General features: G+C 36.2%; 1 protein-coding gene across 1 annotated transcript in view; it reads left to right on the top strand.

The window, feature by feature from the left end:
* Positions 1-626: 626 nt before the first annotated feature.
* Positions 627-16,911, top strand: part of LOC115229127 (dynein heavy chain 5, axonemal-like) — a gene marked incomplete at its 3' end in the record, with an annotated part of 22,534 nt that continues 6,249 nt past the window's right edge. The window contains exons 1-2 of the mRNA XM_029799538.2: positions 627-848; positions 15,786-15,907. Coding sequence (XP_029655398.2) covers positions 710-848; positions 15,786-15,907 — 261 coding nt within the window. The remainder of the gene's footprint in view (positions 849-15,785; positions 15,908-16,911) is intronic.

Raw genomic sequence — 16,911 nt, 5'->3', positions numbered from 1 at the left:
GACGAGTAAAATTTGAGCTGGCGTGTTATATATATATATATATATATGAAGTTAGATATATGTCCAGTCAAAGAGTGACCAATGGTTTTACATCCTCAAAGTGCTTAGTTGTACAATTGGCTCATCAGACTTCAGTGGCTGCAGGCTTATATTATGGATGCAAAACCATTTAGAGTATGCTTCCTTTTTTTGAGGCTATATAATCAACTTACAGTATATATATATATATATATATATATATTCTCTTTACTTGTTTCAGTCATTTGACTGCAGCCATGCTGGAGCATTGCCTTTGGTCAAACAAATCGACCCCAGGTCTTATTCTTTGTAAGCCTAGTACTTATTCTATTGGTCTCTTTTGCTGAACAGTTCAGTTACAGGGACGTAAACACACCAACATCAGTTGTCAAGCAATGGTGTGGGGACAAACACACACACACATACAAACACACACAGAGACACACACACACACACACACACACTGAAAACCTGCTAAGTATTTTGTCTGACCTGCTTCTTATTCTGCCAGCTCACCGATTATACATCTCAGAAATTTCCGACAAATTTCTAATTGTGTTTGAAAGAAAGGAATCACTTGAAACTTCTATTATTATGAAAATACTAATAATTATGCTTTTATCTATGTTTGACTTTCAGATCAACTAAATCACCAATAACTCAAAAGAGAATTCTGAACATCATACGGTTTATGACTTATGAAATTTACAAGTATACTGTACGAAGTCTATATGCAACAGATAAATTGACTTTTACTCTCTTGCTAACCCTCAAAATTGACCTTCAAGCACAAAAAATAAGGCATGAAGAATTTCTGACCTTCATTAAAGGTGATTATTTATATTTACAGTTCATTGAGAGAGAAGTCATACTAATTATTTGCAAGTTTATATATATATATATATATATATATATATATATTAATAATATTATTAGAGACAAAACCACTATTTTGCAAAACAAACAAGGAAAGACTTAATCAATACATAAAATTTTTATAAAAGTCAAAAAAACCGCCACTACAATTGTTTCTTGTCTTATCGACAATCTTCAGGTGGACTTCCAATAAGTCAGTTTTTTTGACTTTTTATTAAAATTTTATGTATTGATTAAGTCTTTCCTTGTTTGTTTTGCAAAATAGTGGTTTTGTCTCTAATAATATTATTTAATATTTTACTATAAAATTGGATTTAATCCTAAATCTGATTTTTTCCCTGTAAATTTGGATTTATTCCCTAATATTTATTATTATATATATATATATATATATGTTTTCCAACCAATAATAATATCACTTGTTACATATAAGAATAATGTCGGTGTGTGTTTATATATATATATATATATATATACATACATGAGTACACAAATAAATTCAAAACAACTGTCCGATGAACAGAAACGTGAAACTCTGAGTTACAGTTATTTGTGATGTTTGTGCAGCTTTAATAAAAATGTATATGTATTTATGTGTATGTATATATATATATATATATATATATACACACACACATATATAAAAGAAGTTTGAAAACGCCACTATATAAGATAAATTTTAATTTTCTTAGAGATTTTACGTTTCAGTTCTTCTTGAAAAAATGAACCTTATCAAAAATATTTTTAAAAGTTAGTGTAAAAAAAAGTTCATAATTGTTTCTTACTAGTCTCTACAGAGTCCACGTCGTGGTGTTTTGTGGGGAGTGGGGGGGGGGGAGAGTATAATGGCTGTCTTGTGTGTTGAGTAGATTCATTGGCTGTAATTGTGGAAATGACCAGCAGCTGAAATAGCAGTAGTATATACCACCTACACTTATTATATATATATATATATATATATATATAGATATTGGGTCATCCCATAAATAATGCAGTTCTTTAAATTGCATGAACTAAAAGTTGGGCAAGAAACTCACCGTGAGATGAGCAACAATGATCGATATCACCATTCCACTATTATTGTACCTTTTCAGTATCATATACTTAACACACCTGAAAACAATATCACAGTTTGGGACTTATATGTAAATATATACTGTCTCTCGTGTCACTTTACAGTACCCCCCTGTTCAGTTTCTATGGTTGAAGAGGAGATAATCCCTCTGAAATGCACACATCCCCCAGTTTGTTCAGGTGGTACAGTGACCTGATTCAAAGTATTCACACTTATTTGCTTACAGTGTGAAATTTTTGTTTGTGACAAAACACAATGGATGGTTTTCTTAAGGTTTTGAATATATCTCAAGCAATTTTGTATTTGTACACATCACTGCTAAGCATTGTGACCCAATATTTTATTCAAGGTGAGCCACAGAACAGTGCAACCAGTCATTGACTGACGACAAGAATGTCATTAGAGAGATGCTATCTCTCGTGTCAGTTTGCAGTGTTTCTTTGTAACCTGTTTCTATGGCTGAAGAGGAGATAACCACTCTGAAATGCATGCATCCCACCAATCTGGTCAGGTGGCACTGTGAGCCAATCCCGTGTATTTACGCCCATTTGAAAACAGTAGGAAATTTTCTCCATGGCAAAATACAACGAATGGCCTTGTAATGGTTTTTAATAAGTCTCAAGCATATTTGATCTGATAACAAATTTGTATTTATATACAGCACTGCTTAGTGCTGTCACCTCATATTATATATGCATATGTGTGTGTGTATGTCTGTTTGTGTGTGTGTGTGTGCGTGTGTGTGTGTGTGTGTGTGTGTGTGTGTGTATGTTTGTGTGTGTGTGCGTGTGTGTGTGTGTGTATATATATACACACCATGTCACCATGATAGATCGTTAGCCACTACACACATTTTTTTCTTTTCTTGTCTTTTCTGTGTCCCTTTCTGTAGAAGAGCTCGAAACGTAAAAGAAGAGCTCGAAACGTAAAAGACTTTTTCTATTCCTGAGCGTTATACTAATACATCTGTTTGTTTTGTACACCACCTGTCTTCGTTTTTTGTTTTTTTCGTAAACTCTTCCTATGCAGTGTACGTGCATAATAACTTCTTTATGTTTATCATACCAAACCTCTGCACGATGTCTTTAAACTATTTTCTTTCCTTCGCCTCGCCTTCCACCCTCCTTGGTCCCCTCTCTCTCTTACCCCCTTCTCTCACTTACCCTCTTGCGACTTGCCACCTTAATCGGCCGCTTGTTCAACATGTGTCTTATCACCGAAAAGGTAATTATTTTTCCATGTTAGCTGATATTGTTTTTGTGTCTCTTTTTGTCTCAAAGCCGTAGGGCGTCTGCGTCATCCATGTTTTTAACCGTTACTGTCTCCAAAAAAGATTTTTCGTTTCATGTTTGTCTTTGTGTCATCCATGTTTTTCACCGTTACTGTCTCCAAAAAGGATTTTTCATTTCATGTTTGTCTTTGTTGCGTTGCATTCTTTCCTTCTGTGGCTGGCTGATTCAGAGCGGATCTCAGAATTAAACAGCCGAAATCTGCGATGAGGGATCAGTTTCTGACTGAAGAATGAAGGCTTTGAATGACCCGTTTGTCCTTTTGTTCGTCCCTTCGTGTATTTCATGTTATTTATTTATGTAAAGGTGCCTCTCCCAAAGAGAGAGAGGGATATATGTTTATATCTGAGACCCCCTTTGGTCATGACACAGACCATGGGATTGCACCTAGAAAGTTACCCTCCCAGGCACAATTCCGGGCAAGGTTGTTTATGGAAGGCCAGCAGTCCGCCCATGCATACCGGCCTCCCCTCTCCACGCCACCAGTGTTATCCAAAAGAAAGGCAAATGCCGATATAGCTTGGCACATGTGACGTCGCAACTCATTTCTACAGCTGAGTGAACTGGAGCAACGTGTAACAAAGTGTCTTGCTCAAGAACACAACACGCAGCCCTGTCCGGGATTCGAGCTCACAACCTCACGATCGTAAGCTCGACGCTCTAACCACTGAGCCAAGCGCCTACACGCACACACACATATGTATATGTATATATATGTACACATACACAAATATATATGCATATGTGTATATATGTACACATACACAAATATACATGCATATATAATTCACACACACATAAAACATCTGTGAGATGAAAGCGGTTGTTTTTATTACTTTGGGCGTGAGACCAATAACAAAAGGCTTTATTCTATTTTTCTTTTCTTTTGTGTTACTATTACCCATCTTTTGTGTGTGCATATCTATGTGTATGTAAACATGAATATAGCAACATGTAAAACAAGAAAAAATAATATAAAAGTTTTTTTTATCGTTAGTCTTATACTTAATATTTTTGACATAAACTCTTTATCAGAAGTATGAATGAGCAAAGAAATGAGGAAATAGTGAAAATAAAATATAAAATATATATATATATAATATATATATATATATAGGCGTAGGAGTGGCTGTGTGGTAAGTAGCTTGCTTACCAACCACATGGTTCCGGGTTCAGTCCCACTGCGTGGAACCTTGGGCAAGTGTCTTCTGCTATAACCTCGGGCCGACCAAAGCCTTGTGAGTGGATTTGGTAGACGGAAACTGAAAGAAGCCTGTCGTATATATGTGTGTGTGTGTGTCTGTGTTTGTCCCCCTAGCATTGCTTGACAACCAATGCTGGTGTGTTTACGTCTCCGTAACTTAGCGGTTCGGCAAAAGAGAGCGATAGAATAAGTACTGGGCTTACAAAGAATAAGTCCTGGGGTCGATTTGCTCGACTAAAGGCGGTGCTCCAGCATGGCCACAGTCAAATGACTGAAACAAGTAAAAGATAAAAGAAAGATAAAAGATATCTGAAATAAAAATTCCATGTGCAAACATTGAAGCCACTGTATAGTGGAAATCACTAGATTTGAAAAGGAAAGAACAGGTTTAAAACATTGACCGGATTAAGAAAGATAATGTAACTAGACTTAGTGTATATGACTATGGATGTGTTTGTGTATTTCTAAATTATGTATGTGTGATTGGTTTGATTTCTTTTATTTGTTTTCTATTGTTGTATAGTGTTTGTATGTGTGTGTCTGCATGCAAGTAGTTGTTTTAAACATACGCAGTGCATATTAGATATCAGCTTGTGTGTGTAGCAATGTTATACAAGAAGAGTTACAAAGATTTGCCCAGGGACCAATATACGTATTTGTTAAAATGTGTGTTAGCTCCTACGCGCGTTTTTTTCTCTCCTTGTTTCTTTTCTGTGTATCTTTCTGTCGAAGAGCGTAGGCTCGAAACGTAAAAGACTTGTTCTATTTGTATCCCTGAGCGCCATACTAATACATTGTTTGTTTGTACTCCACCTGCCTTCGTCTTTTGCTTATTTTCGTAAACCATCCCGTTATATATATATGTGTGTGTATATATGTATATATATATATATATATATATATATATATATATATATATATATTAGGCGTAGGAGTGGCTGTGTGGTAAGTAGCTTATATATATATATATATATATATATATATATAGGCGTAGGAGTGGCTGTGTGGTAAGTAGCTTGCTTACGAACCACATGGTTCTGGGTTCAGTCCCACTGTGTGGCACCTTGGGCAAGTGTCTTCTACTATAGCCTCAGGCCTTGTGAGTGAATTTGATAAACAGAAACTGAAAGAAGCTAGTCGTATATATGCATAATATATATCATCATCATCATCATCATCATTTAGCGTCCGTTTTCCTAAATGATGATGATGATGATATATATATGCATATATACGACTGGCTTCTTTCAGTTTCTGTCTATATATATATATGTCTATGTATATGTATGTGTATATGTTTGTGTGCCTGTGTTTCTCTCCCCACCCCCAATATCGCTTGACAACCAATGCTGGTGTATTTACGTCCCTGTAACCTAGCGGTTCGGCATAAGAGACCGATAGAATAAGTACTAGGCTTACAAAGAATAAGTCCTGGGGTCGATTTGCTCCAGCATGGCCACAGTCAAATGACTGAAACAAGTAAAAGAGTATATATATATATATGTAAATATGGATTCAGATGAATATGGTACTTAAGTTGAGGCACCAGAATTTAGTATGGTATTATCCATACAATTTAAAATAAGGTGATTATAATTAAGATAAACAACAAGGATATTCTCTGGATATCCTTGTTGCTTATTTTGACAACATATATTATATATATAGCAATGATAAATCTCTGAACGAGATGTAAACAGTAACCGCTCGACAACGTAAAGTATACTAGCCATCTCAATATGGCTAACCACCCCACCCTTAGTGGTTAGCCATATTGAGATGGCTAGTATACAATATATATATATATATATATATGGCGATATATATATATATATATATATATATATATATATATATATATGTAGGTCCCGGGTTGATTCGGGGTTAACCACAGTAAATAAGGTACTCAATACATAGTAGAGTAAAATTAATTTATTATATAGAAGGAGCTTCTACAGGACTAGAACTGTTTCATTCAAGAGAAATCTTCAGGAAGCTTCCTGAAGATTTCTCTTGAATGAAACAGTTCTAGTCCTGTAGAAGCTCCTTCTATATAATAAATTATATATAATATATATATATATATATATATATTATTATTATATATAATATATATATATTAGTTGGCCCTGTGTCGGTTTTTTTCGGTTTGAACGGCAGTTTTTCTAGCGGTGTCATATGAAATTGTCATCCATAATTATGACCCTAGTATCGATCTATTGCATTTCAATCTGTTTTAGGGTTAGGGTGGGGGAAGGGTATCTTTTTTCTTCACAAATGTAAATAAACCCAATCTGTTTCTTAAATGAGGGACATATTCATACGGCACAGAATGTTTTTTTTTACCTCAATGGACGTCCTTGATTGGTTGAAATTTCAGAAATCGAAGAAAAACAACAACAAATATCTTACAAATTATAGAATTTTCTCAATAAAGCCAAGAGAAAAAGATGTTTTATAAACACATTCTACCAGTATACGAAGTCTAAAATTTTTTAGTTACCTAGACATTATGTTAAAAACTGCCGTTCAAACCGAAAAGATCCCCTGTGCCATAAAAAATGACGGCTAATTGCAGTATTTTATATATAAAAAGACTACAAAACAGTATTAGAAAAATCAAACTGCACTTCAAGTCTCTGTGTGCTTATGTATACATCAATACGTATGAGTATCACAGTCTGTAGTAAACACGGTTTTCTATACTCTTTCACAGCCCCCTTCCTTCCTTTTTAAGTGTGTCTGTTTGTATATATATGTTTGTAAATGCACGTGTCTGTAATTTTATTTTCTATATATTTTTCTAAATAAACATACACAAACACATATACACTCAAATATATATATAAATATATTTTACACAAATACACACGCAAATATAATATATTGGAATCTGTACTTCGGAAATACTATAAAAAGTACCTTTATAAAAAAGTACATGTCTGAATTACCAGGAGCAGATATCTTCCCTAAGCTGGGTTGCATTGTCTGCACACACAGCAGGATTATCAAGTGCTAGCACCCCTGCAAAGAGTCTTGATATACAATATTCTATTAATATTCTTTTCTACTCAAGGCACGAGGCCCGAAATTTTTGGAGTGGGGGCCAGTCGATTAGATCAACTCCAGTACGCAACTGGTACTTAATTTATCGACCCTAAAATGATGAAAGCAAAGTCGACCTCGGTGGAATTTGAACTCAGAACGTAAGACAGATGAAACACCTATTTCTTTACTACCCACAAGGGGCTAAACACAGAGGAGACAAACAAGGACAGACAAACGGATTAAGTCGATTATATCAACTCCAGTGCGTAACTGGTACTTAATTTATCAACCCCAAAAGGATGAAAAGCAAAGTCAACCTCGGCGGTATTTGAACTCAGAACGTAACGGCAGACGAAATACTACTAAGCATTTTGCCCAGCGTGCTAACGTTTCTGCCAACTCGCCGCTCTTAAGTAAATAAATATAAGGCCCATTACATAGATTTCTCCAGTGACCAATAAGGTTGCCTTGTGCTTATGTTTTGTTATATAATATCGTGGACTAGGACTGCCTTAGCAGGCTCCCACACAAGAGTTCCTACATACGCAATAACAACATACATAGTTTATTTAGCATTGGGTTTCTAGACCCAGAGGCCTCACAGACAACTGCGTAGCATGTCCATATGTCCATGCTTTAAGACATCAGTAGTATGGATGTATATGTGTGTATTTGCATTGGTTTACGTGATCTTTTCTTGAATATTTTGGAATGTATGTGTGTGCAAGTGTGTGGGCTCGAGCGTGTGTGCATGTAGGTGTTGTGCGTGTGGATGTGTGTTAGTGTTTATTTTTTTTCTCCATGTGTTTACAGGGATACTATGACAGAGGAAGGAATGGTAAAGATAAACCAGCTTAGGACAGTTTTAGATAGCGTCAGGTATATATGTGTTTTGGCGGTATTTCGTCTGCCGCTACGTTCTGAGTTCAAATTCCGCCGAGGTCGACTTTACCTTTCATCCTTTCAAGGTCGATTAAATAAGTACCAGTTACGCACAGGATCGATGTAATCGACTTAATCCGTTTGTCTGTCCTTGTTTGTCCCCTGTGTTTAGCCCCTTGTGGGTAATAAAGAAACAGGTATATGTGTGCGTGTACGCGCGATAGAGGATTTGGGTACGACTTAAGAAACGTGGTCCCGGTGCGCGCACTCGCGCATCCGCACTAGCTAGTCGTGACTAGTCGATCCTTACTTTGTGTTTTATTTACTTTGTTTTAAAAAATGATTTACTTTGTGTTTTTTTTTATATATATGGGGGAGGGGTTAGGGTTAGGATTAGGGTTTGTGTTAGAGTTAGGGGTGGGAGAAAAAGGATTTCTCTTATCTTCAGAAATGTAAACAAAGTCACGTGTGTACCTATACCGAAGGATTGCCAAATTATTTACTTTGTGTAAAAAAAAATATTATTTAATTTGTGTTTTATTTACTTTGCTAGGTAGTCGTTCGACTAGTCACGACCAGCAAGCGTGGATGCGCGAGTACGCGAGTGCGCGCACCGGGACCACAGTTCTCAAGTAGTACCGAGAATTTGTAGTTATTTTAAAATTGCCTTTCGTTAAGTTTATTTCGGTGTGGGTTTTTCCAAGGTAGCCGTGTACTGTTTTTCTGCTTTTTTATGTACATGTGCTTAGCATGTGATTTATATTTGTTGTATGTATATTCTACAGCGATGTCTAGTTATGTATGTATTTATGTCTGTGTGTTATCCTTAGCTTCTGTAGTAAATGTATGAGAACTTTGAATGCGTATGTGTGTGTGGTTTTTTTTCTTTCTCAGAATTCGTACGTGTTTTTTTTTTCTTAGAATGCGTTGACTTTGATTCGAGTGTAGTGTATGTTTTGCTTCTTTGAATGTTTGTATAGTCTTTTCTTCTCTAATATGCACACGCTTTTCTTGCGTGTGAACGAACGTGCGAGCATGTGCAAGCTTCCTAGGTGTGTCTTTGTATCACTGTTCAGAGTACGTGTGTTGAAGTGTTGAGAAACACTTATATACACGTGTGTTAGTTGTTAGGAAAAAAACACGGTCTTGAAAAGATTCGGTAATTTTACTATTATAGAGCCGGGTAGTATATATACCTGGCTATGGTATAAAAGCGGTCAGAAAATTATCATTGGTTTCGTTTCTAATATTAACCTGACAATATAGATGACTAATATATGCAGGCCATAACCAAGAATATAATAATACTCGACTATATAAAAGCGTGTGTGTGTGCACGCAGCGTATATAATCCAACAAATTGCTGTGACTCAGAAAAAAGCAGCACTCGTAAGTTGTGTAATACAAAGGGTATATTGTGCAATATTTTTTATTGTACCCGTCATGTTACCTAATATCCGAGTACTGCTTTTTCTTGATTTATGAAAATTTACGGGACAACTGTGCTGGAGATAATTCTTAAACTCCGAATGGATAAAATGCGAAGTGGAAGGCCATGCATGTTTCAACAAGATCCAGCACCTTCTCTCAATGTGCACGTATCCCAAGAATGGATGTCAAACAATCTTTACGATCATGAAACAAACAAATTTGTGGCCCTCCAAACTCGCCAGCTTTAAAATCTTGTGGACCACGACGTTCACAGTATGTTGGAAGGGAGACTAATCGACGTCCTCACCTAGAACCTGCTTAATATCCAACTGACGTCTGAAATTAATAAGGACTGTTCAGTGCTGACATGCCAACGATTCCAATCCTGCATTGATGCAGTCATTGAAGCTGAAGGCAGATTTGTAGTATAATCTTATAAAATAAGCCTATTGAGGACATGCGCTCAAATATTTTTTGGATCTTTTCGGTTTGACCGGCAGTTTTTTAAAATCGTTTCCACGTAACTAAACACTTTTAAACTTGGCTTTATTGAGAAAATTCTATAGTTTGTAAGATATTTGTTGTGTTTTTTCTTCAATTTCTGCAATTTCAACCAATCAATGACGTTTATTGAGGTGAAAACATTCTGTGCCGTATGAATATGTCCCTCGTTTAAGAAACAGATTGGGTTTATTTACATTTCCGAAGAAAAAAGATACCCTTCCCCCCACCCCTAACCCTAAAACAGATTGAAATGCAATAGATCGATACTAGGGTCATAGTTATGGGTGATAATTTCATATGATACCGCTAGAAAAAACTGCCGTTCAAACCGAAAAGATCCAATAAGCCTATTGAGGACATGCGCTCAAATATTTTTTTTATTAAAATACATTTTGGCGGGTCTTTTTAAATTTCTTCCAACCATTCGCATAGTCTCACATTTTCTGTTGTCATGTCAACTCCAGCCTATCCATGGAACTATAAACAAATTTTTGAAAATCAAAGCAGAAAGAGAACAGTAAAAATTTAATGAAAGACTAAGAAAACAGGAATTTTTGAAACCGAAAACATTACGAAACCTTAAATTCTGAAAAAGAATGAATAAAATAATTTTTTTCGGATGTCTTTAAAAGAAATTAATAAAAGAAAACAATAACGAAATTAATTAAAGAAAATAAATAATGAAATTAGTTATAGAAAACAATAATGAAAAAGCTGTAAGGAAATGAATTTATTTCAGTTTTTTTTTTATAATTAATATAATAAAAGAAACGGAATGTAATGAAGAATTTGGCGAGATTGCCATACACTTTTGTATTTTTTTGAAGAGATTGCAATTGTTGTACCTGTGATGCCAAATAAACTTGCAAAGATATGAATCCATTGTAGAACAATTAGTTGCACAGCGCCAACTCGCGTGTCGACAGTCCATGTGTAGTCGTTTCAGTCTGGCTGTTGTTTCTAGCGAAACAGAAGGCCCATGACAATGGCAATAATTTTATTATTCTAATTCTATACGACTACCCTTCACACTCTTCCCAAAGAATTATTAAACAGGATCTTTTCCTTTTGAACGGCAGTTTGTAACATAATTTCTAGGTAAATAAAAAGTTTTAAACTTCGTATACTGGTAGAATGTGTTTATAAAACATCATTTTCTCTTGGTTTTATTGAGAAAATTCTATAGTTTCTAAGATATTTCGTCTGAAAATCCGAGCATTTCGGCAATTTTAACCAATCGATTACCTCCATTGAACTAAAATCATTTGCTGCGTCTAATACTGAGACAACATCCTGTCACTAACCCTCAACCTAACCCTAACTTTTTTTTTCTTAATTGTTAAATTAATTTAATTGTTACGTGTGTAAAACAAAACGAAAGCAATGGAAAATAATTTAAACAATTAACAAACAAAATTATAGAATTATTTTGTTTGTTAATTGTTTAAATTATTTTCCATTGCATTCGTTTTTTTTTTTACACGCGTAACAATTAAATTAATTTAATAATTAAGAAAAAAAAATTAGGGTTAGAGTTAGTGACAGGATGTTGTCTCAGTTTTAGATGCAGCAAATGATTTTAGCTCAAAAGAGAGCATAGGATTGGTTAAAATTCGAAAAATTAAACTACGTTAAACAAACAAATTACAATTTTCTCAAGAAAGCCAAGAGAAAAAAAATGTTTTATTTTGACACAGTCTACCAGTATACGAAGTTTTAAAGTGTTTAGTTAACTAGAAATTGTCTGCCGTTCAAAAGGAAAAGATCCATTAAACAAAGTTTCAGTCATTAAAGGAGAAGATAGGAGAAATGCACTACTTTAGTTAGACATCGTTATCACGCCAGTTGACAGTTTCTATGAAACCAATAGACTTTGTTTCGAGTTAACAACGGGATCTCTATGCGGTTATCCGACTGCTAGAAATAGCAGTTATATCATACATTGCAGCTTTGAGGGAAAATGACTACTGTGTAATTAATATTCTGTCGCTTATTGCTATGTAATTAAAGGACGGTATTGTTATAAGTGGGTCTCCTTTTATCATAGTTTATATTCAATGAGAGCTGACTTAACTACAACTCGGCTTTCAAAATACAAATGTTACAAATTATTCTACTAAACCAATTTCTATTATTCAGGGATAAATTGTTTAATTGCAGCTCAATTTTGGAAAAAAAAAGTTGTATTTCTCATGGGAAATATACAAAAAAGAAAAATGTACAAATTTTTTCAAATTATTCCACTAAATCAATTTCTATTATTCAGGGATAAAATGTTTAAATGCTATCTCATAGTCATTGTAGCTCAATTTTGGAGAAAAAAAGAAAGTTCTATTACTCATGGCAAATATGCAGAAAAAAAGAAAGAAAGAAAGAAAATGTGGAATTAGATTAGAACTAAAATAGCTAGAATTTTCTTTGTTACATTCAGAAAAAAATTTCCCACCACAACGTAAATACCATCAAATTTTTGATAATTATACAATGAAACTTTCATATTTCTTTACTACACCTATTTCTTTACTACACACAAGGGGCTAAACATCGAGAGGACAAACAAGGACAGACAAAAGGATTGAGTCGATTATATCGACCCCAGTGCGTAACTGGTACTTATTTAATCGACCCTGAAAGGATGAAAGGCAAAGTCGACCTCGGCGGAATTTGAACTCAGAATGTAGCAGCAGACGAAATACCTATTTCTTTACTACCCACAAGTGGCTAAACACAGAGAGGACAAACAAGGACAGACAAACGGATTAAGTCGATTATATCGACCCCAATGCGTAACTGGTACTTAATTTATCGACCCCGAAAGGATGAAAGGCAAAGTCAACCTCAGTGAAATTTGAACTCAGAACGTGGCAGCAGACGAAATACCTATTTCTTTACTACCCACAAGGGGCTAAACACAGAGAGGACAAACAAGGACAGACAAACGGATTAAGTCGATTATATCGACCCCAATGCGTAACTGGTACTTAATTTATCGACCCCGAAAGGATGAAAGGCAAAGTCGATCTCGGCGGAATTTGAACTCAGAATGTAACGGCAGGCGAAATGCGGGAAAGTATATTGCCCGGCATGCTAACGTTTCTGCCAGCTTGCCGTCTTCATAATCAACTACACCTATCTATCTATCCGCTCAGTCGAAGTCAACTCTCGGTTACTCGATGGATCAGTGTCCTCCAGTCAGTTCTATCCTGGGTCACTTCTTTCAGATTGGCTATGGCCATTCCCTTGTCACTCTTGATGGTGTCAAGCCAGTGGGTTCTTGGTCAGTCTCTTCCTCTCTTGCCACTGACCATTCCAAGCATGATGCCCTTCTCCAGGGATTTTCTCCGCATAATATGACCAAAATATGCCAATCTATGCTTGGTGATCCTAGCTTCTAGCGACAGTTTTGGCTTGATCTGGTTAAGAACTTCTCTATTGGTGAGCCTCAGTGCACATGGACACATATATACAGTTTGGAATTTGTCAAATGTCAATAGAAAAAATAAATAAATAAAAAGTGGTGTTACCATATGTTTATCCACCCATACATACAGCACTGGATTACCATTAAGCAAAATAAGCACGTGCTTAGGGCATCAAAGGAAGGAGGGGGCACCACAGAAATGGTAGATGGTTTACAGCACAAAAGAAATTACTTTAAACTTACTAAAATGATATTCGGGATGCCTTTATCTATATTAAGTATAGATGCAGATGTGTTACCTAAGATTAAATTTTGAGGATCTGATCAAAGACTTTGCAATTCAAAAAAGTAGGAGGAAACTTTTCAAATATAAATAAAGTGGAAGTATACAAAAATAAACATTATTTTCCATCTTACTGTTTTGTTTCATTTTGAAAAATAAAAATTTATTTTATGTTTATTGTTTATATGTTAAATTACATAATCTTTTATGGGGGCACCAAAATGTTTTAAGTGCTTAGGACCTCAATGGGTCTTAATCCAGCCCTGCCTATATACATATATATATATGTATATACATCATCATCATCATCATCATCATCATCATCGTTTAACGTCCGTTTTCCATGCTAGCATGGGTTGGACAGTTCAACCGGGGTTTGGGAAGCCAGGAGGCTGCACCAGGCTCCAGTCTGATCTGGCAATGTTTCTACAGCTGGATGCTCTTCCTAATGCCAACCACTCCGTGAGTGTAGTGGGCGCTTTTTACATGCCACCAGTACAGGGGCCAGGGGAGGCTGGCAATGTGCACGATTGGGTTGGTGCTTTTTACGTGCCACTAGCATGGAAGCCAGTCAAGGTATATATATATATATATATATATATATATATATATATATATATATATATATATGCACACACACACACACACTGGTATTCATAGGTTACAACAACAATTTTTCCAGTTGATCCAAACACCAGAATAGCATGCTCATACAATTAATGTGAAAGTGGTTGAGCACTCCACAAACATGCAGATTCAGTGTGACACACAATGTGATAAGGCTGGCCTTTTGAAATACAGATATTACTCATTTTCACCAGCTGCGTGAACTAGAGCACTGTGAAATGAAGTGTTTTGCTCAATAACACAACATACCACTGGGAATTTACCTTAACCTGGTGATCACGAGTTGAATACCCTAACTGCTAAGCCATGTGCCTTCAACACATACACATACATATACACACATGTATATATATATATATATATATGTATACACACACATATACATACACACAGAAATATATGTATGTATATAGGCATAGTAGTAGCTGTGTGGTAAGTAGCTAGCTGATGAACCACATGGTTCCAGGTTCAGTCCCACTGAACTGTCTTCTACTATAGCCTCAGGCCAACCAAAGCATTGTGAGTGGATTTGGTACACGGAAACTGAAAGAAACCCATCACCGCGTGTGTACTGTTGGCGATTTTTTTCCTCCGTCTTCCCTTCTTTGGATCTTTCCTTTTTCCTATGTTTCTGACGAAGAGCTCCGCTCGAAATGTTAAACCCTCCTTCTTTAATTCTTTCCTGAGCATCCAATAATAATATACTTGTTTTCTCTTTGTGTTTTCATGTTTGGATTAACTATATATATATATATATATATATGTTTGTCACCCCAACATTGCTTGACAACCAATGCTAGTGTGTTTATGTCCCCGTAACTTAGTGGTTCGGCTAAAGAGACCAATGGAATAAGTACTAGGCTTACAAAGAATAAGTCCTGGGGTCGATTTGCTCGACTAAAGGCTGTGCTCCAGCATGGCCACAGTCAAATGACTGAAACAACTAAATGAAAAGAGAATACCTACATACACACACACACACACACACATACATACATACATACATACATACACGTAGCACAGTCTCATCCCTATCATCATTACTCGCATTATCACCACGATTACAAGTGCCATGTTCTAAGATTCCACCTCAAACTGTTTAATTCTTTTCTGTTCTCTGTCTGTAGGAGGTGCTTCCCTTGACCTGAATACAGTTGCACCAAAGCCATATCGTTGGATTTCAGATATAACCTGGCTGAATCTTGTAGAGTTGAGTAATTTGCCTCAGTTTTCAGCTATTTTGGAACAGGTACCTTTAGTAATTTTCTATTTTGCTATACTAAATATTTAGCATAAATAGTCTGGTTTTATTGTTTTTTTATTATGGTATTTTAGCAAAATTAGTACTTTGATACGAAGTGTATTCCTCAGATTTCAAATATGTTTAACTGACAGTTGAGTTCTTAATGACTTTAGTACCTCTTAGAATGCTCCAACCAGCTGAATTTTTAGAATACCTATTTGATCAATCAGTACCTCTTAGAATGCTCCAACCAGCTGAATTTTTAGAATATCTATTTGATCAATCTGCATGCTCTTAAGCATCATGGTTTGCCAGAAGTACCGATATTCTGTAACTTGTTTTTATTTATTTACCCACATCATTAACTCAAGGTGAAGTGTGGGTTCGGGGTGAGGATGTGGGGTGGAGTGAGGATGTAGGGTAGAGGTGAAGGTGTGGGGTAGGGGTGGAGTATGTGGGAGTAGGATGTGTGCGGTGGGGTGTGGATGAAGGTAGGGCATCAATGAAAGGAAAAGGTGGGTAGGAGTGAAGAGAGGAAGCAGGTGTCAGATGAAGAGAGGAGATGAGGGGAGTCATATGAAGAGGGGAGGGGAGTTGAGCCCATATGGCACAAAGGAGCAGAGAGAGAAGATTAATCTCTGTTCATGGTGAAGGCAGGAGTCCGGATGGCCCCTATGCAAAGACAATCCGAACACAGACAGGTGTTGTAATGAATGACAGGTAGAGCAGAAATGGTGTGAGACCGGGGTGACATTGCCAAGTCTAATGCCTCAGAGGTGCTCTATGAACCAGTCAGCCAAGCAGTGTCCCATTTGATCAATGTACAGAGAAGGGCAGAGAGATCAGGAGATGCAGTAAATGACATTGCCAGAAGTGCAGGTAAAGGAGTCAGTGATATGATAGGGACGATGATGGGTGCCTGTGAAGATGGTGGAGAGGTAGGGGCAAGTGCAGCAGCATGGGCGGGAGCAGGGGAATGAGCCAGGTTGGGAGGTGGGATTAGGGAAGAA

This window comes from Octopus sinensis, unplaced genomic scaffold (assembly GCF_006345805.1).
Source record: "Octopus sinensis unplaced genomic scaffold, ASM634580v1 Contig11934, whole genome shotgun sequence".
NCBI lineage: Eukaryota > Metazoa > Mollusca > Cephalopoda > Octopoda > Octopodidae > Octopus > Octopus sinensis.
Note: the sequence above shows the minus strand (reverse complement) of the source record. Positions and strands in the feature narration are given on the sequence as shown.